The sequence below is a fragment of the Loxodonta africana genome, chromosome 11 (assembly GCF_030014295.1).
Source record: "Loxodonta africana isolate mLoxAfr1 chromosome 11, mLoxAfr1.hap2, whole genome shotgun sequence".
In the NCBI taxonomy this organism is placed as follows: domain Eukaryota; kingdom Metazoa; phylum Chordata; class Mammalia; order Proboscidea; family Elephantidae; genus Loxodonta; species Loxodonta africana.
In genome coordinates, this window is record NC_087352.1 from 102,846,025 (window position 1) to 102,867,572 (window position 21,548).

The following is a 21,548-nucleotide window of genomic DNA, read 5'->3' on the forward strand; positions in this document are numbered from 1 at the left end:
AAAATTGCTTTTGCAATATTAGAAGTATATGATTATTGTTCCCCAGTGATTGGCACATGTTTGCAGTTTCTGTTCTGTCTCCAAATTAACAGGTATTCATTTAGTTTATAAATTAATCTGTGAAACGTGTCTATAGCATTTTCTTCAGCCAAGGGCAAAATTACAGTAATTTTTTCCTCCTTCAGAAAACAAACAAAAAAAAGAATATGCTGGTTTAATGCTTACTTAATTTAGGCAGGACTGGATCATCTTTTCAGCCTCTTTATTTTGCAACTTTATGTTTTTTGAATGCAGAACCAAAGCTTAAAAACTTTGCATCTGGGACATGTGGCACAGTGCACATAATAAACACTTCACAGATATGTGAATGAGTGAATGACTGACTCAGACTTAGCTGAGGTGAAACAAGGGCACTGTTGTCATTGGTATAGTGTCTTCTTGTTCCAGGTGTTTGCAGTTTGCCTAGTGAAGTGAATGTGAAGGTGGTCACTGGTTTGCAAACCACTGGGAAACCCCATATTGTCAGCAGTGCAGTAAAAGCCTATTGTAATAATACAATTGTAAATTGGTTTCATAGATTCAGACTTTTAAAAAGCCCTTTTTGGTTAGAAATAGTACATGTTCACTGTATATGTTTTGTAATACATGATAAAGAATGAAGAAAGTAAAACTCGTTTGTAATGAGAAAAGCACTGTTAACCCTTTGGTGTATTTATGCATGTAGACTTAAATACATACTTTAAATGAAATTGGGATTATATACATTCAGTTTTGAATTCTCTTATTTTCAAAATTGCGAATACAGTTAAATGTCTTTTTAATTTTTAAACCTTACAGGCCCCTTCACAGATGTAGTCACTACAAATCTTAAATTGAGAAATCCATCGGATAGAAAAGTGTGTTTCAAAGTGAAGACTACAGCTCCTCGCCGGTACTGTGTGAGGCCCAACAGTGGAATTATCGACCCAGGGTTGACTGTGACTGTTTCAGGTAGCAAATCACTTTCTGAGTTTTGAATTTTAACATTTTATGATTTTGTTTAATTTGGTTTGATGTGGAGGGAATAAAGTCGCTCTTAGTTATTCTGGCTGTGCCTTTAATGGTGCCCTCCTGTTATCTTACCATATGCAAACTGCCAGAAAATTGCTCACCCTCATCTTGCATCCTTACGGGAGGTATGATCAATTTATGAGTAATGATCAGTTAAAAACTTTTAGATCTATTCTTTTCTGTAGTCTGCTACCACAATTTCTGTCCTAATTATTTTGTCTTTGAAATATTACACCATGTTTTTATGACTGATCTCGTTTGGATCTCTAGCTTATTATGTGTTACATGTAGCTGTAGAAGTGTTTTTTCAGTTCATTTGCTTAGAAATATACAGTACCTCCTTATTGTCTGTTGTGTCAAATCAGGTAAGTCTTTCAGCTTTTCATTCATTGTAAATGCCAACAGTTCTGCACTTGAAAACTTTATTTTTGTTGCTCCTTTCATTTGTTTACTTATAGTCAAAGAAGTGTCCTTGGTTCCTTCCGTATGGCTTGCTGCCTCCTGCTGTGGAACCTGTGCTGGTGCCACAGTTAACGTTATAAACTGTTTTTTCTTCCCGTGTAGCCCAAGACGGTACTCTATTAACTATGTTGTCTAAGGTAGCTGAGAAACAGGAAACGAGCATGAGAAAGTGAATCTCACCCAGAGACCATTTACTCTTACTTTATAGCAGTAGTTCTCATTTCCCACTCTGTCCTGGTAACGTGGGGAGCGTGAACATACACCAGCCTCTCCCAGATCAGAATCTCTGGGGACATGGCCTGGGCATGTGTATGTTTTTAAAAACAACAACAAAAAAAACTTCCTGGATGATTCTTACAGGAGCATCTAAAATAAAATACTATAATAATTCGGTATCAGTTTTCTGGTTTTTAAGCCCACAGCAGATTAAAAATGGCAAATTATACAAAGAGTGAGAGCCTAGAGCAGGCATATTGAACGTATTTAAAAGTGGAACCTGACTGCAAGGCAGTAAAAGACAGAGGTCTTGGTGATGATAAATCTTCTCTCAGTAGGTGTAGTCAAACTCTCAGAGCTAGGTGGCCTAGAAAAGATGTTTTAGTGAGTCTTGAGGTCAGAGGCCTTGGGAGGAGTGCATTTTAATTGTAAAGTTGATACCTTAGTCCCTTTCAGCAGTTCCTGGGAAAAATGGATGGAAAATAAGATGTTGGTCTCTATATCTTTAAGCCTTTAGCTAGATTGGAAGAGGATAGAATTATTTCTGTCCACATGATTAAAAACAGTTTTTGGTGAAGTTATACCCGTAGGAATTCGTAAGGCTATTCATATTTATTTGAGGGTTCTGGATTGCTGACCTTTTACTGTATTAATATTTCTTAAGAAACTTTATGCTTTTATCAGCACTCTCTCCCACATAAACCCCTTGTATTGAGCACCTGACTTATTAAAAACTTGAAACAAACTAGGTGCTAATTGCACAGCGTGCCCTCAGACTTAGCGCACTGCCTTTACATATAAGGATTCACTCGAACTCTGCTTTCTTTGGCTGCCTTTTCCTGATTAACACTGTATACTACATAGTCATTTCTTTTTTCTTCTCTCCCTTTTTAAAAGTATTTATGCATGTTTTAAAAATTGTCTTTTATGTTATATGGTCTGCAGACTTAATAGAGCATAGCTGTTACAAAGTTATAACTGCTTTAAGCTTTCTTCTTATCCTCAAATTTTTGGCAAATATTGATCAGCCTACAGTAATTGCTCAGTGACTGTTGTTATTGGAATTGTATTGGGCTCTATCTTGACTCTGTGGCACTTATCCTGTGCATTTTCTGCCCCTGTGTATTTGGCCCCCTTGAAAAAAAACTTTAATCATCACGGGAGTTAATGGAGTTCTCAGTCATACATACAATTTTCTTACGCAATTGATATTTCTTACAGTTTCTTAATTGCAGTTATCTTTTTGAAAGTGTTGACACCATCATATATATGTCTTAGAAATAATTGAAGTATTAGGGAAAAGCTCCACAATACAGTATTTTGTCTGTTTGCAGTCTCATATATTAAATTTATTTTATTGCATAAATTTAGTGTGACTTATAACCAGATGGAGCCTCTGAAAATCATAAATGCCTAGAAAAAAATGTTGATCCAATTATTGCGACTCTAATCCAGGATTCGTGGAAACCCTAGTGGCATAGTGGTTAAGAGTTTGGTTGCTAACCAAAAGGTCAGCAGTTTGAATCCACTAGGTGCTCCTTGGACACCCTGTGGGGCAGTTCTGCCCTGTCCTATAGTGTCGCTTATGTGTCAGAATCTACTTGATGGCAGTGGTTTTGTTTGTTTAATTCAGAATTTTTTAAGCTGTGTGTTTTTCTTCTTTACTTGCTTTTATAATCGGATTTAAACAAGTTGATATTCTTCTTAAGTAGGTTGGTCTTTATTTAAAATTGATTTTAGAAAAATTAACATGTTATATTAAAACAATAAATGATAGTTTTTGTTACCAGTAGTTCTCCTTTAAATACCTCAAATTGTCTAATTTTAGATATTATTACCAAATACAAAAATGAAGCCTAAATTGATATTAAAACTAATTTTGATAAATAGCTTACAGGGTTTAATTTTAGCTTATAGGCATTATCATAATTAATTTTTGCAAAGTTTTGAAAATTTTCTTAAACTAGCCAGATTGTTTAAGACTTAGCAGAGCAGAAAGGTGGATAACTTAAAAATAATTGGAATCATAAAGTTAATTCTGGAGTCTTAATGTAAATAATCTAGTGTTGGTTTCTTGAAACCCCTCCTGTTTTGTTTTTTAATTTTCATGTCATAAAGGAGGTAATAGGGATGGTAAGAAGCAAACAGACACAGAAGACAATATAATGTGTTGTTTCTTCTTGTTTAGTAATGCTACAGCCTTTTGACTATGATCCAAATGAGAAGAGTAAACATAAGTTTATGGTACAGACAATTTTTGCTCCACCAAACACTTCAGATATGGACGCTGTGGTAAGTGTAGAGTTTGGACAGAATTTATTTTGGGTAATGTTTAAACTGTGTGTTTTGTTTATTTCTCAATTGACAAACCTAATAATTTTGAAATAGTATTTCTTAATAATAACTTTAGAAATGCCACTACTACAAAGAAAGTCCTGTAATCTCTAGAAATGTTTGTATGATTTTTCACAGATGGTGCCGGTAGCTCTTTTTAGTATTTTCAGTTAGTTTATTGTGAGGAATGCAAAGTGCGGCAGTGAATCCTGGCTGAGCCCCCAGCAGCTACTCGTCCTTTAGTTTTCCCTTGAGGTGAAGCCTGTCTGCCAGGATTATACCTCACGTGCCTTATGTTTGCTCTTGTTTGTTTCTAGTGGAAAGAGGCAAAACCCGATGAATTAATGGATTCTAAATTGAGATGTGTATTTGAAATGCCCAATGAAAATGATAAATTGGTAAGTAGGAAATGTAAGAACATAAGGAAAATGGAAGCTGTTAAGCTCCCACTTCTTGAAATTAGTTTTGGTTCTGTTTTTGGCCTTGCAGAATGTGGGATATGGGTGTCCTACTTTAAAGGACTCAGTGCTTATTTGACTTAAGGTTAAAAAAGAAAAACAAAAAACTTGATATGCTTTTTTCATTTTAGAACTTTTTTTTTTAATCCAAGAAGAAAGAAATACTCACTTTTATGTACAAGCTGCATGTTAGAGAAAGAACTTTTTAAAATTCTGTCAAATTTTTACTACTTAAGCCACTTGAAAGTTTTTTTCGGGGGTGGAATGAGACATATGTATGCATAAATATAATTAAATAAGAGACATAAACTGCTTTTTGGCAGCCATATACCAGCAGTTTGGGGATAAAGGACTTAATTTACATAGACAAGGAGTTTATTCCAGGTCTGACTGTCCAGGTATTTTACTCGATTTTGTTTTTGGTCCAGATCCATTTGATTTTATTCTCTAGTGAATAATCTTTACATTGCTTATTAATTAGCATGAGGCAAATAAAATTGGGGGGAAGGCCGATGGATATGTGTGTAGTTTAAAAATATAGTAGCTTATGAATGTATATAGAATGGGTTGTGATCCTTTCCCCTGTTCCCCTTCTGGAATGCAAATTTGAATACTTTTCTATGGTTTGTAGGAAGGACTGGAGAGGAGGTAAGTGTCTTTTTGGTGACTTAATATATGTGATAATACGGATAAATAAAATTGTTTGGCACACAGTTTGGTTATACTCTGACATGACTATTGCTTTCATAGAGAGGGCATTTGCCCTGTTGGACAGTAAACTCGCAGATTACTCTATGGGCTCCATTACTGTGTTACTCTTTCAGGGTAAACTGAGATGATAAAGTTCCTGAATGGTAATTAGCTGTTAAATTATTTTGTATGCTTTTTAGAAAGAGAATTTGAGCTATTTGCCCAGAACAAAAACTTGGGCTGTATATCCTATCAGGGAAAACGTGCCTGCGTATATTCTTACTGCAGAGTGAGGACAGCGCATGTTTGTGTTTCCTGTTCAGAGTTTACTTTCCCTTTTACCTAAGCTGCCAGGAAGCTAATTGGTTGTACAGCTCTTATTATTGGAACCTAGAACACATAACAGCATGTTGTCAGGCTGACTTTTTTTTTTTAAGTACATTCGTATGCTTTTTCACTTAGAATTTTGTGGCATTTTTTACAATCATTTAACAAACAGCTAGATCTGACTCTTTCGTCTGGGCTTCTGTTTTGTTCTAGATAGCAGACAATTTGAGATTAAAATCTGAAAAGGGCTAGAATGGTATGGCTGTCACAGCTGAGCCTAGCCATTTTACTGCCTAGTGGAGAATAGCAGGCATACCTGCTATATATGTACATACAGGTACAGCACAGCGTGACCCGAGACAGCAGTTAGATCTGCTTTAGTGCTTGAATGGAGTTCCCACGTGATGGAGCACCAGTAGTTGCCCTGGAACCATTTCAGAGCAAGTGCTAAAGCAGAGGCTGTTGAGTAACTTCAAAGTACTTCAGAGAATATCTGATTTTGAGCCTGGGTGAGCTAGCTGTAGAATGTACTTCTACTAATTAAACTACTTGGACTCCTGGTATAGTTAATATTCCAATTAAATTGTAGGGAGTATCTGCTAATGATTTTTTTTGTTTTAAATATTCTATTGTGGAAAATCAAGCACATAGAAAAGTAGACAGGAGTGAACCCATTCATCAGCTTATGGTTAATCTTTTTTCATTTAAACCCCACCACTTTCCATCGCACATTTTATTTTAGGGCAAATCCAAGACATCATATAATTTCATCTGTAACTATTTCAGTATGTATTTCCCAAAGATAATGACTTAAAAAAAAGGAAAAAGATTGAAAAGGAAAAAAATAATGGTAACCACAATACCGTTATTGCGCCTTTAAATTTTAATAATCTGGTAATAAACCAAATGATTCAGGCAGCTTTCACAAATGTGATTTAAAATTTTGTTTTGCAGTTGGTTTGAATCAAGATCAGAATAAAGTCAGCATGCTGCTATTGGTTGATCTATTTCTTAAGTCTTTTCATCTATAAGTTCCTTCTGCTTCTCTCTCGCAAATTATTTCTTAAAGCGACTGGGCTTGTTGTATAGACTTTCCCATGGTCTAGATTTTGCTGATTGCTTCCTGTGATGTCATTGAAGTTTTCCACTGTCCTTGATATTTTCTTCCTAAATTGGTAGTTGGATGTAGAGGCTTGATTAAATTTAGAATGGTTTTGGTGGCAGGGGAGTTGGGGGCAAGACTGCTTCATAGGTGGTTATGTGTTCTCTCAAGGAAATATGTATCTCCTTTTGGTGGGGGGGTGTTAAGCCAGAAATCACTGAAGGCACAATGTCTAGATGAATGATTCTTAACCAGGGGTGATCTCCGCCCCCCCCCCCCCCCCCGCCGCCCCGGGGACATCGGCAATGTCTGGAGACATTTTTGGTAGTAATAGCTGAGGGGGTGAGGGTGGGTGTGGGCATGTGGGAACGCTACTGACATTTAGTTGGTAGAGGCCTGGGATGCTATTAAACATCCTACAATGCAGAGGGCAGCTCTCCATAACAGTTACCAGGCTCAAAATGTCAGTATGCTGAGAGATGGAGAAAATCAATCTAGTTCCATTAATTCATTTTCATTTGCATAATGGTGATATTCTGTTATTCCTACTTCATTTATTAGCTAAGATACTTCTATAAAGAGAAAATTTCTCTCAAGTAATATTTGTTTATTCAGCGATAGAGTTTATAAAAGCAGGAAAAATGCCTGAGCTTTTTGACGCTTGGTTACAGGTTTTTAAGAAATGCGTTAGTTCAGAAGTATCCCTCTGATGATAGATATACAATCACTTTTCCTTTCTGCTTTTCCTCCTCTTCCTCCCTTCGGTAATATTATAAACTTAAAATGGATTTAAACATATTTGTGTTTCAACTCCTTGCAGTTATTATCCTTATTGGTGCTCTGACTGCCTATCAGGAGCCTCTTCAAGTTGGTTCCTGAGTTTTTTTTACCTTTAGTCTTTGATAACTTTCTTGTAACCTAATATGGTAAGATTTTTTCTAGGCCCAAACCTGGAATCAGCCATTTCTTCGAGAAGCTATAGTTTCTTTTAGGGGCAAGATACCAGTTTTTAACTGTGTCAGAATTCCTATCAAGCCAATTCTCTTGGCCAGGATTAAGAGTTCAGGTCCAGTTGTCATTCGAAGGCATTTCTTCAAACGGTAAAGTTCTAATGATAAATTGTGTCAGCAGCACAAAGGATGATGCTTATTCTTTTATTTCTTGTGGTAGCGATTACATTTTATGCTTGAGATATGTTCTTGAAGATCTTGGCTAATTCAAAACCTACACAATCCAACGCCTGTCCTGACAAGGATGGGCAGTACCTCTGAAACAGCTAAAGGGTTTGTTGCCATGTAGCAATATGATAAACGTGGCTTTTGGTTCACAGGGCTCACTAGCTTTGCAGTTACGATTCTTGATGGATATTTTTAAGTGTTTGGAGTTCACATTTTAAGTTGTTCATACAAAGTGAGACGTTTTAATATTTCATTATATCATCATTTCAAATTTATGTAATTGAAGCGTGCAGAAACGCATCTACATCTGCATTGTACGCAATCTAGAGGTGGCCTTAATTGATGAATGTGTATGTTAGAAAGAGGAGGCTGAAACACAGCTATGTTTTTATAAGGCAGTGTTTCCCAAAGGGTATTAGATTTGGAAGAGTTCTGTGGTCAAATGATTTTCGAAAAATACTACAATACCATGTTTCATGTGGCTTATTTGATCTACAATGAAGAAAGCCTACAGTAAAGACCTACAGTAAAGAAGACTGAGAGAACTATGTTTGACCAAGTATTTCTTTTTTTATTTAATGTAACACCGTTAACTTCTCATGGAATATCTGTTTTTCTGTAAAATACACTTTGGGGGACACTGACCGTTCCTGCCTAAACCCATTCTTGTGGTGCTGTTAACCTGCAGACTCTTCAAGAAATGTTAATTATCGAGAAATGTTTTAAATTCATTGCAGTCTGACAGCAGACCCAGTTCCACCTGGGTTTAGTTGATTATGTGACTTTCCGTCAAGTCATTAATTTAATGTTGTATCCTATCCTTTGTGGAAGGTACGAAACCTCAGAGTGCCAAATCTGAAGCTTTTATCATGGAACAAAACATATATAAAATTTTTGTTTTTTCTTGTTTTTTTTTATTGTAACAATGCTTAACCTTTTATATCTATGTAAAAATACATATGAAACATCTCTTCCATAATGCTTCATTCCTGTGGCAATAAGACCCTATGGATAATTCTGTCATGTGTTTCCAGTTCAGTATGATTTGCAGATGAAGTTGATAAAAATGCTTTAAAATCATAATATCTTTTTTTTGTGGCAGTATTATGTACAGCCAAACATTTATGTCTTTTCACAGTTTCTACATGTGCAGTTCATTGACATTGATTACATATTTCACATTGGCCCACTGTTCTATCTATATTGTTATATCACCATTAATTTAGACTCTGCCCTTTAAAGGTCTCATCTGTGCTTCAGAGGAACTGTTGTCAGTTTACACTTGTGTCGTCTTTTATAAGAGCATAGTGCTTTAGGCAAATGTTCTTTATTAAGTGAGCTAAACTTGTTGAGTTGGCTTCATGGGATAGTTTTGTTTCAAGGTTTAAAGATTATTTCCAGGCAATAGATTGAGGGATTCCCGCAGTCTCAGTGGATCCAGTAAGTCTGGGATCCATGTGAATTTGAAGTTCTGTTTCCTGATTTTTCTCTTTTGATCAGGATCTATCTATTGGATCCTTGATCAAAATGTTCAGGAATTGTAGCTGGGCCATGCATTTCTTCTGGTCTCATGACAAAGGAGGTGGTAGGTCATGGAGGCAATTAAACCTGCAGTTCATTGTGTTCTCTGATTCCAGGGTCTCCTTCCTCTGCCCTTCCAGGAGAATAGAGACCAATTGTTGTATCTTGAGTGGTTGCTGGCAAGGTTTTAAGACCCCAGGCACTACCCACTGAACTAGGAGGTGGAACGAAAACTCTAAAAATAACTTTAGGCCAGCCAGCTGACTGGCTACACCCATGAAGCTAAACCTTTGAACCAAGAAAACTAATCCAAGTCATAGTATCTTCAATAGTGGTTTCTTTCTAGCATTTATAGATAAGATTACTTAACATCCTCTTTTTGGTGTGTATATCTTGGGTTTAGTCTGAAACTTCTTTGGAAATGAGGGCATTATTGGATAGTGTGATACCTAGATAATAGTTTTTCAGTTTACTTCAGATAAATTGATGAAGTGATCTATGATGCTAGGTCCTCATTTATACAAATTGATTAAAGATGACACTCCGTTAAAGATACATTTCTAAATGTGCAAGATTAATAAAAATATAATGGAAATTATGTTGGTAATGTAGATTTTAAAAAGCTTTTAATTTTTATTGTGGTATAATAAATTCCTTGAGGTCTTTTGACCCTTTATTCTTTTTTTCAGTTTATTAATTGTATGTTGTTAAAAAGTATGTTGACTTAAGCACAATTCAGTCTTAGCTATGAACTGAATTGCTGGTGAAAATTTAAGATTTAATACACCCCTCCCTCTGGATGGTAGATGTACTTATATTCAATCTCATTTAGTTTTTGGAGCAGTAGAGAAGTCCATGTTGAGTTAGTGCTCTCTCGTACATCTGCTTTTAAAGAGCTGGTCATCAGAATTTATGATCTTTAGTTATCAACTTAGAAAAATTTGATTCATACCCAAAGCAGTTACCACAATAGCTATCACGGTTGATCCATTTTTCAAGATGGTGTAGATAACAGGTCTTCAATTTTGTGATGTTGATCGAATGTTTCAAGTTAATAGTCCCACCCTACTCCTTCACCCTGTCCCTGCAGCCTCCCCCCGGTAGCATTTATGTAAGTACAGTATGTTTGAGGATCTTGATCTTTTTAGGTACGCTCTTATTTCCTGGGCATTTACACAGTTCTGATAACAGTAGGCAGAGGTTATGGTATTATTTTGTTGATTTCTTTATGCTTTTTAGGGCCTTGATACTGAATATATAAATAAGAAAACGAAGTTTTGTGGCCATCTTGTAGGGTAAGAAAGGTGTGAGCTTTAGAAGTATAGTAGTTGAGTCTGTTTTTATTTTTAGCTTAAGAAAGTCTTTTTTTTTTTTTAATTTTTATTAAGCTTCAAGCGAACATTTACCATTCCAATCAGTCTGTCACATGTAGGTTTACATACATCTTACTCCCTTCTCCCACTTGCTCTCCCCCTATTGAGTCAGCCCTTACATTCTCTCGTTTCGTGCCAATTTTACCTTCTTCCCTCTCTATCTTCCCATCCCCCCTCCAGTCAAGAGTTGCCAACACACTCTCCTGTGTCCACCTGATTTAATTAGCTCACTCTTCATCAGTATCTCTCTCCCCCCCACTGACCAGTCCTTTTCATGCCTGATGATTTGTCTTCGGGGATGGTTCCTGTCCTGTACCATCAGAAGTTCTGGGGAGCATTGTCTCTGGGATTCCTCTAGTCGCAATCATACCATTAGGTGTGGTCTTCTAATGAGAATTTGGGGTCTGTATCCCATTGGTCTCCTGCTCCCTCAGGAGTTGTCTGTTGTGTTCCCTGACAGGGCAGACATCGATTGTGGCCGGGCACCAACTAGTTCTTCTGGTCTCAGGATATTGTAGGTCTCTGGTTCAAGTGGCCCTTTCTGTCTCTTGGGTTCTTAGTTGTCGTGTGACCTTGGTGTTCTTCCTTTGCCTTTGCTCCCGGTGGGTTGAGACCAATTAATGTATTTTAGATGGCTGCTTGTTGGCATTTAGGACCCCAGGTGCCACAATTCAAAGTGGGATGCAGAGTGTTTTCATAATAGAATTGTTTTGCCCATTGATTTAGAAGTCCTCTCAAACCAAGTTCCCCAGACCCCAGCCCCTGCTTCGCTATCCTTTGAAGCTTTCATTTTATCTCGGAAACCTCTTTACTTTTAATCCTGTCCAATTAGGCTGACCTTCCATGTTTTGAGTGTTGTCTTTCCCTTCACCCAAAGCAGTTCCCATCTACAGATTGATCAATAAAAAGCCCTCTCCCTCCCTCCCTCCCTCCCTCCCCTCTTTGTAACCACAAAAGTATGTGTTCTTTTCCGTTTTTTCTATTTCTCAAGATCTTATAATAGTGGTCTTATACAATATTTGTCCTTTTGCAACTGACTCATTTCGCTCAGCATAATGCCTTCCAGATTCCTCCATGTTATGAAGTGTTTCAGAGATTCGTCACTGTTCTTTATCGATGCGTAGTATTCCATTGTGTGAATATACCACAATTTATTTACCCATTCGTCCGTTGATGGACATCTTGTTTGCTTCCAGCTTTTTGCTATTGTAAACAGAGCTGCAATAAACATGGGTGTGCATATATCTGTTTGTGTGAAGGGTCTTGTATTTTTAGGGTATATTCCGAGGAGTGGGATTTCTGGGTTGTATGGTAGTTCTATTTCTAACTGTTTAAGATAACGCCAGATGGATTTCCAAAGTGGTTGAACCATTTTACAACCCCACCAGCAGTGTATGAGAGTTCCAGTCTCTCCGCAGCCTCTCCAACATTTATTATTTTGTGTTTTTTGAATTAATGCCAGTCTAGTTGGTGTCAGATGGAATCTCATCGTAGTTTTAATTTGCATTTCTCTAATGACTAATGATCGAGAGCATTTTCTCATGTATCTGTTGGCTGCCTGAATCTCTTCCTTAGTGAAATGTGTGTTCATATCCTTTGCCCACTTCTTGATTGGGTTGTTTGTCTTTTTGTGGTTGAGTTTTGACAGAATCATGTAGATTTTAGAGATCAGGCGCTGGTCTGAGATGTCATAGCTGAATATTCTTTCCCAGTCTGTAGGTGGTCTTTTTACTCTTTTGGTGAAGTCTTTAGATGAGCATAGGTGTTTGATTTTTAGGAGCTCCCAGTTATCTGGTTTCTCTTCATCATTTTTGGCAATGTTTTGTATTCTGTTTATGCCCTGTATTAGGGCTCCTAGGGTAGATCCTATTTTTTCTTCCATGATTTTTATCGTTTTAGTCTTTATGTTTAGGTCTTTGATCCACTTGGAGTTAGTTTTTGTGCATGGTGTGAGGTATGGGTCCTGTTTCATTCTTTTGCAAATGGATATCCAGGTATGCCAGCACCATTTGTTAAAAAGACTATTATTTCCCCAATTGACTGACACTGGTCCTTTGTCAAATATCAGCTGCTCATAAATGGATGGATTTATATCTGGATTCTCAATTCTGTTCCATTGGTCTATGTGCCTGTTGTTGTACCAGTACCAGGCTGTTTTGACTACTGTAGCTATATAATAGGTTCTGAAATCAGGTAGGGTGAGGCCTCCCACTTTCTTCTTCTTTTTCAGTAATGTTTTGCTTATCCGTGGGTTCTTTCCTTTCCATATGAAATTAGTGATTTGTTTCTCTATTCCCTTAAAGTATGACATTGGTATTTGGATTGGAAGTGCGTTGTATGTATAAATGGCTTTTGGTAGAATAGACATTTTTACTATGTTAAGTCTTCCTATCCATGAGCAGGGTATGTTTTTCCATTTAAGTGTGTCCTTTTGAATTTCTTGTAGCAGAGTTTTATAGTTTTCTTTGTATAGGTCTTTTACATCCTTGGTAAGATTTATTCCTAAGTATTTTATCTTCTTGGGGGCTACTGTGAATGGTATTGATTTGGTTATTTCCTCTTCGGTGTTCTTTTTGTTGATGTAGAGGAATCCAAGTGATTTTTGTATGTTTATTTTATATCCTGAGACTCTTCCAAACTCTTCTATTAGTTTCAGTAGTTTTCTGGAGCATTTCTTAGGGTTTTCCATGTATACGATCATGTCATCTGCAAATAGTGATAGCTTTACTTCCTCCTTACCAATCTGGATACCCTTTATTTCTTTGTCTAGCCTAATTGCTCTGGCTAGGACTTCAAGTACGATGTTGAATAAGAGTGGTGATAAAGGGCATCCTTGTCTGGTTCCCGTTCTCAAGGGAAATGCTTTCAGGTTCTCTCCATTTAGAGTGATATTGGCCGTCGGCTTTGCATATATGCCCTTTATTATGTTGAGGAATTTTCCTTCAATTCCTATTTTGGTGAGAGTTTTTATCATAAATGGGTGTTGGACTTTGTCAAATGCCTTTTCTGCATCAATTGATAAGATCATGTGGTTTTTGTCTTTTGTTTTATTTATGTGCTGGATTACATTAATGGTTTTTCTGATATGAAACCAGCCTTGCATAACTGGTATAAATCCCACTTGATCAGGGTGAATTATTTTTTTGATGTGTTGTTGGATTCTATTGGCTAGAATTTTATTAAGGATTTTTGCATCTATGTTCATGAGGGATATAGGTCTAAAATTTTCTTTTTTTGTAATGTCTTTACCTGGTTTTGGTATCAGGGAGATGGTAGCTTCATAGAATGAGTTGGGTAGTATTCCGTCTTTTTCTATACTTTGAAATACCTTCAATAGTAATGGTGTTAAGTCTTCCCTGAAGGTTTGGTAGAACTCTGCAGTGAAGCCATCTGGGCCAGGACTTTTTTTTGTTGGGAGTTTTTTGATTACCGTTTCAATCTCTTTTTTTGTTATGGGACTATTAAGTTGTTCTACTTCTGAATGTGTTAGTTTAGGTAAGTAGTATTGTTCCAAGAATTTATCCATTTCTTCTAGGTTTTCAAATTTGTTAGAGTACAGTTTTATGTAGTAATCTGATATGATTCTTTTGATTTCATTTGGTTCTGTTGTGATGTGGTCCTTCTCGTTTCTTATTCGGGTTATTTGTTTCCTTTCCTGTTTTTCTTTAGTCAGTCTAGCCAATGGTTTATCAATTTTGTTAATTTTTTCAAAGAACCAGCTTTTGGCTTTGTTAATTCTTTCAATTGTTTTTCTGTTCTCTAATTCATTTAGTTCAGCTCTAATTTTTATTATTTGTTTTCTTCGGGTGCCTGATGGATTCTTTTGTTGCTCACTTTCTATTTGCTCAAGTTGTCGGGACAGTTCTCTGATTTTGTCTCTTTCTTCTTTTTGTATGTGTGCATTTATCGATATAAATTGGCCTCTGAGCACTGCTTTTGCTGTGTCCCAGAGGTTTTGATAGGAAGTATTTTCATTCTCGGTGCTTTCTAAGAATTTCCTTATTCCCTCCTTGATGTCTTCTATAACCCAGTCTTTTTTCAGGAGGGTATTGTTCATTTTCCAAGTATTTGATTTCTTTTCCCTAGTTTTTCTGTTATTGATTTCTAGCTTCATTGCCTTGTGGTCTGAGAAGATGCTTTGTAATATTTCGATGTTTTGGATTCTGGAAAGATTTGTTTTATGCCCTAATATGTGGTCTATTCTAGAGAATGTTCCATGTGCGCTAGAAAAAAAAGTATATTTTGCAGCAGTTGGGTGGAGAGTTCTGTATAAGTCAATGAGGTCAAGTTGGTTGATTGTTGTAAGTAGGTCTTCCGTGTCTCTATTGAGCTTCTTACTGGATGTCCTGTCCTTCTCCGAAAGTGGTGTGTTGAAGTCTCCTACTATATATGTGGAGGTGTCTATCTCACTTTTCAATTCTGTTAAAATTTGATTTATGTATCTTGCAGCCCTGTCATTAGGTGCGTAAATATTTAATATGGTTATGTCTTCCTGATCAATTGTCCCTTTTATCATTATATAGTGTCCTTCTTTATCCTTTGTGGCGGATTTAAGTCTGAAGTCTATTTTGTCAGAAATTAATATTGCTACTCCTCTTCTTTTTTGCTTATTGTTTGCTTGATATATTTTTTTCCATCCTTTGAGTTTTAGTTTGTTTGTGTCTCTAAGTCTAAGGTATGTCTCTTGTAGGCAGCATATAGATGGATCGTGTTTTTTTATCCAGTCCGTGACTCTCTGTCTCTTTATTGGTGCATTTAGTCCATTTACATTCAGCGTAATTATAGATAAGTAAGTTTTTAGTGCTGTCATTTTGATGCCTTTTCATGTGTGTTGTTGGCCATTTCATTTTTCCACATGCTTTTTTGTGCTGAGACGTTTTTCTTAGTAGCTTGTGAGATCCTCATTTTCATAATGTTTAACTTTGTGTTTATTGAGTCGTTACGTTTTTCTTGGCTTTTTTCTTGAGTTATGGGATTGATATTCCTTTTTGTGGTTACCTTTTTATTTACCCCTATTTTTCTAAGTAAAAACCTAACTTGTATCCTTCTATTTCGCCTTGTATCACTCTCCATCTGGCAGTTCAATGCCTCCTATATTTAGTCCCTCTTTTTTGATTATTTTGATCGTTTATCTATTGATTTCCATGATTTCCTGTTGTGTGTATTATTTTGTTTATTTATTTATTTTTTAGAATTAGTCTTAATTTGTTTGTTTTTGTGCTTTCCCTGTTTGAGTTGCGTTGATATCAGGACGTTCTGTTTTGTGACCTTGTATTGTGCTGGTACCTGATATTATTGGTCATCCGGCCAAACAATCTCCTTTAGCATTTCTTGCAGTCTTGGTTTAGTTTTTGCAAATTCTCTAAACTTGTGTTTATCTGTAAATATCTTAATTTCTCCTTCATATTTCAGAGAGAGTTTTGCTGGATATATGATCCTTGGTTGGCAGTTTTTCTCGTTTAGTGCTCTGTATATGTCGTCCCATTCCCTTCTTGCCTGCATGGTTTCTGCTGAGTAGTCTGAACTTATTCTTATTGATTCTCCCTTGAAGGAAACCTTTCTTTTCTCCCTGGCTGCTTTTAAAATTTTCTGTTTGTCTTTGGTTTTGGCAAGTTTGATGATGATATGTCTTGGTGTTTTTCTTTTTGGATCAATCTTAAATGGGGTTCGATGAGCATCTTGGATAGATATCCTTTCTTCTTTCATGATGTCAGGGAAGTTTTCTGTCAGGAGTTCTTCAACTATTTTCTCTGTGTTTTCTGTCCCCCCTCCCTGTTCTGGGACTCCAGTTACTCGCAAGTTATCCTTCTTGATAGAGTCCCACATGATTCTTAGGGTTTCTTCATTTTTTTTAATTCTTTTATCTGATTTTTTTTCAGCTATGTTGGTGTTGTTTCCCTGGTCCTCCAGAAGTCCCAGTCTACATTCTAATTGCTCGAGTCTGCTCCTCTGACTTTCTATTGCGTTGTCAAATTCTGTAATTTTATTGTTAATCTTTTGGATTTCTACATGCTGTCTCTCTATGGATTCTTGCAACTTGTTAATTTTTCCACTATGTTCTTGAATAATCTTTTTGAGTTCTTCAACAGTTTTATCAGTGTGTTCCTTGGCTTTTTCTGCATTTATCCTAATTTCATTTGTGATATCTTTAAGCATTCTGTAAATTAGTTTTTTATATTCTGTATCTGATAATTCCAGGATTGTATCTTCATTTGGGAAAGATTTTGCTTCTTTTGTTTGGGGGGTTGGAGAAGCTGTCATGGTCTGTTTCTTTATGTGGTTTGATATGGACTGCTGTCTCCGAGCCATCACTGGGAAACTAGATTTTCCAAGTAGTCAGCTGGTGCGCTGGCTCCTAGTTCTGAAAACAGTCGCTGTCTGCCCGTATTTGTTCGTTTTCCGTCTCTAAGTCTGTGCTTGTTGTTCAGAGTTCGTAGATTGTTATGTATGTGATCGATTCCCTTGTTTTTCCGAGTCTTTGTTGCAAGAGGGAGCCGCGGTAGCGTCCACCTAGTCCGCCATCTTGGCCCCCGCCGAAAGTCTTTTTTTTTGGATGATGAAATAACCTAATTTATTTAAACCATTATTATAATGTGGGCTTCTTTTTGGGTAATAGCTCTCTGATTTGGGTCATAGACAGAGTGACCTAGGGAACCCAGAAACCCTTTTATTTTAGAATAAAAGGAGATGGTATTAATAATTATTCATAGGTTTAAACTTGTACTGCCCTTAAGCACATTAAGTATACAGTCATCCTAGTTCTAGGGACCAGAAGTCTTTGATTAAGTATATTTTAATTGATTCTTCAGTTGTTTTCATTGCTAGTGTTGAGAGCCATTCAGTATGTTCCCTTTGTGGTTGGTTGATAGTTGGAGCTGGAGATGGATGGTACTAAAGTGTGACTTAACTATCTTACAAAATGGGGTTCTCTGGATTATGACCTCTGTTTAGCTGTTACTAACTTTGTGTTGTAAAATTGAATGTCCAGTTTAGTGGTAGTGTTTTTTCAGGATTCAGTGTGGTTTTAATTAACTTGTTATTTCTGTTGTTTAATTGAATATTCACTTTATATTCAATTTTTTAAAAAGTTTGGTTTATTTTGAGGCCTCCAATAGGTATTTCCCAAATATCTTGAATGTATTGCATCTTATTTATGTTCTCCATCTAACATTTGATGATGATACATTTTCTCAAAATATTGATTTGTCTTAATGGAGGCTGAAGAGCTGTAAAGAACAGGGAATTTCAGGGGTCTCTTATTACAAAGACATGATATGATGAAACATATATTATTTTTTGTTAAGGTGCAGAACAGATTGGGAGAGGATGCATTATTCATTTCTCTTATATACAGTGTTCTGGGTTATTTCAGAGCCTGTACCAATCTTTTTGTGTAGTATTATTTTTACCTGTATTAATCAAGATTGATTGTTAAAAGGAAGAGAACGTTGGAGATAATGGCGCATCACAGTGTTTTATGAGTCTTTTAATTTGTTTATTAGGTCTTGTATTGGGGAGATGTTGAGTACAAGAGAGGGTTATACATCATTAATGGAAAAATTTATTTAACTTAAAATCAGTATGCAGATTAAGTGTTATCAAGGATAAGAAAACATGAAAATGCTTGTTTTTCAGATATCAAGTATATAAAAACATTAAGTGCCACAAAGTTGGAGTTAGAAGGTACTCATTTTAGGATTCCATGAAGCTAGCATAATTTAAAAATATGTATGAATTCAATCAGTGAATCTAATACAAGTTGATCATAGCTAATTTTGTTGAGAAATAAAAGGTCAGAAGCTTTTTTTTCCTTAAATATAGCTATCATTCATTAGTATTATTTCTTATGTATAAGACAGTTTTATAGAGTAAAATGTGAATGTTCTAGAGTCTAATGCTTTTTGTTAGTCGTTCCCAGTATCATGCAGAAGAAATCAGAATTGGGTGTGAATCTGAGAATGTTTCCCATGCCACCTCAGGGTATAACTCCACCAGGGACTGCTACGGCTATCACCTCATTGAACAGCATCAACAGCACAGTTGCAACACCTGCCAGTTATAACATGAAGAATGATCTCAGGGGACTCAGTGTGTTCAAACAGGAGAAGCAGAAGGTTTGTCATAAGGAGCTAACAGACTTAGGAGTTTACTAGTATTACTGATTAAAACAAAAGTTAATGTAGATACCTGGTACTGTGAGTGTGTTATATGAAATGGAATTGAAATTTTCAGTTATGTTTCCAATTATAATAGAACCACAAAGCACTTAAAAATCAAGCAAGCAAACAAACTGTTGTAATAAAAAACAGAGAACAACGCATAATCCTCAGTGGTGCACAGGGCAAATGTAAGCGTGAACATTGTGGTGAACTTTTAATTTTTTCCTGTCACTGAGATTTTGGGAGCATACTCCAAAAGATTTTCCTAATTTATTACCTTTTAATGAACCACTAGGCAACTTTGTAGCTTGTTTGAGCAGGATAACCTGTATAGCAGGAAAGGTATGTGCTCGCAAACATTGCTTTTCAGGCAAGTACTCATGTTTATATAAAAAAAGATAAATGAAATCATTAATACATGTTTTGTTATCAAATATAAATATATAGTAATCTCTCCTTATCTGTAATTGTTAGGTTTTACAATGCCCCAGGGTAGGAGAATTTGTGGTTAAAACCCTGAAGACTTTAAGTCATAACTGAGCTTATTAATACTTGTGTGTGTGTGTGTGTGTGTGTGTGTAGTGACAGTCATCAAGTGAAATGCCAGCACATCAGTGAAGTTACAGTGACTTGGGTGATGGAATGGGTGCTGTATGATGCCCATTACCATTTCTTGCTTACTGGAAACTTAAGGGACCTTTCAGTTTTAACAGGTTTCTTATTCTGTGATTTGACATTGCAGGTAATATGCATACTGAGACTTTAAAAAAAAAAAATCTGACCCTTTGTTGACATGTCTGGTATTTTTTCGATTTTGCAGTTTGGAGTTACTTACTTCTGGGAATCATGGTCCTAGAGAAACAGAGTAAATTGGTTGTTTGGAGTGGACTCAATCTTTGGATGATCTTGGTATTTAGATACCATTTCTCAGCTCACAGGTTAAGGTCTTAATGCTGGCCTTGACAACGTCATTTCGTAGCTCTGGGCTTTAGCCAATCAGAATTGCCTCCACTACAGTGGATTTTTTTTCTCCCTACACATTCATCCCTTCCTTAAAGTCACAAACATACAGCCCCATACTTACTGTCCTTCAGCTTTCTTTGTCTTTCCCAAGGCTTCACTGCAAAAAAACTACTCTGCCTTATATATAACTTTTCCTTTCTATTTCCAATTCCTAGTTCCCTCTTTCTCTAATTATCTCCAGTAAGGAATATTGGAATTTAAATTCTGTTGGTGGCTGAAAAAGAATACAGAGGTAAATTCAACTCATAGATAGGGATTACTGCAGATAGGCTAAATAATTTAGAGTGGGAAATGTACTAGATATGCTATATTATTTCATCTTTATAGATATCACTGCCTTGACCTTTCAGCTTATTGTAAGTTGCAGTGTTAAATATAATGTTAATGTATGTTTAGTATGCATCAGTTCACCAAGAGTCACAGCATGTTGAATCCCTTTAGTTTGCTTGTTTCATGGTTCTCAGAGCAACCAGTCTCCTCTTTCTGGACCAGTGTGAAGCAACTGTCAAGGAACAAACTGTTTTCCGGGAGCCAAACCTCAGTAATGGAGCTCCCGCATGGAAGTATATATTTAAAGTCACACCTGCCTTAGTGTTTCCATCAGGCTCTTCAGATTGTTACTACCTGAAGGACTCGGCAGTTTGTTTTTTTTTTTTTAAAACTCTCAACTAAGTTAGGTTATATATGCTTATACTTTAAATTTACATAAATAAATTAGATTTCATTGCATTTGCTCTGTATGTTGACTGGTTTGTAGGGGGTCTAGACAGCGTGTGATGTATCCCTACTCTGTGTAACTTGAAGTGTGTTTTAAGCTTTTCCAGCTTTGCACTGTAGTCTTCTGTTGGTGCTCCAACAAGCTCGTTATGTCATTTCTTCCCCCTTTTGTTGTTAAAGCAACATAACAGCATTAAGAAAAATTCCAATAAAAAAGAAAAGTCCTAATTCTGCTGCCATAAGAAGATACTCATTGGTGTGTTTATTTAAAATCTCAGAATTGGAAGCTACCTCAGGTGTCTAACAAGAGTAAAATGGTTAAGTAGTTCTGGTAAGGCACAAAGTAGAACATTTAATGACATATTGTGTCATTTAAAATGATAATTAAAAGAGGTACATATAAGGAATAAAGCAAGGTGAAATGTAATATGCATGCTGATCTTAGCTGTGTAAAATGTGCTTATAAAAATATTGGAAGTTCACGTCATGGAATGGTGAGACAAGGTAATTTCCTCTTCTCCCCCCTCATAATTCTAAGTTTTCTGGAATTTCTAGAATTTATTTAAAAATAAAAAGCCAGTTGAGAAGAGCTTGATAATTCCTTATTTAAATTTTTTCTCTTCACTGTTGGCCTCGTGTATCTCCTCTTTATTTTTTAGGCAACTCACTGTTATGAGTTAGGGTATTTTGTCCCAATTCTTAACCAAAATCTAAAGATTCCTCAGTTGCTATATTGGCAGCCATTGTGTTCTTTACAGAGGAAGGCAAAGTGCCACCCTCATTTTCAGAAGGTGGACTTGTACTTGGATGGAATTCGAGCACACTTGAAAAATCATTTTGAAATGAATTCCAATTACTATTAAGGAAAAGAATAGTAAAGAATATTGGTGGAGAACAAAATATATCTGACCAATTTTTATTAATAGATAGAGGTGGGA

At 36.2% G+C, this 21,548-nt stretch overlaps 1 protein-coding gene across 2 annotated transcripts in view; it reads left to right on the forward strand.

The window, feature by feature from the left end:
* VAPA (VAMP associated protein A) overlaps positions 1–21,548 on the forward strand; it is a 60,370-nt gene that overhangs the window by 26,814 nt on the left and 12,008 nt on the right. The window contains exons 2-5 of one of the 2 annotated variants that reach the window (XM_064294730.1): positions 838–990; positions 3,917–4,020; positions 4,380–4,460; positions 18,691–18,825. In XM_064294730.1, the coding sequence (XP_064150800.1) occupies positions 838–990; positions 3,917–4,020; positions 4,380–4,460; positions 18,691–18,825 (473 nt within the window). The remainder of the gene's footprint in view (positions 1–837; positions 991–3,916; positions 4,021–4,379; positions 4,461–18,690; positions 18,826–21,548) is intronic. The other variant, XM_064294731.1, reaches the window with a different exon arrangement.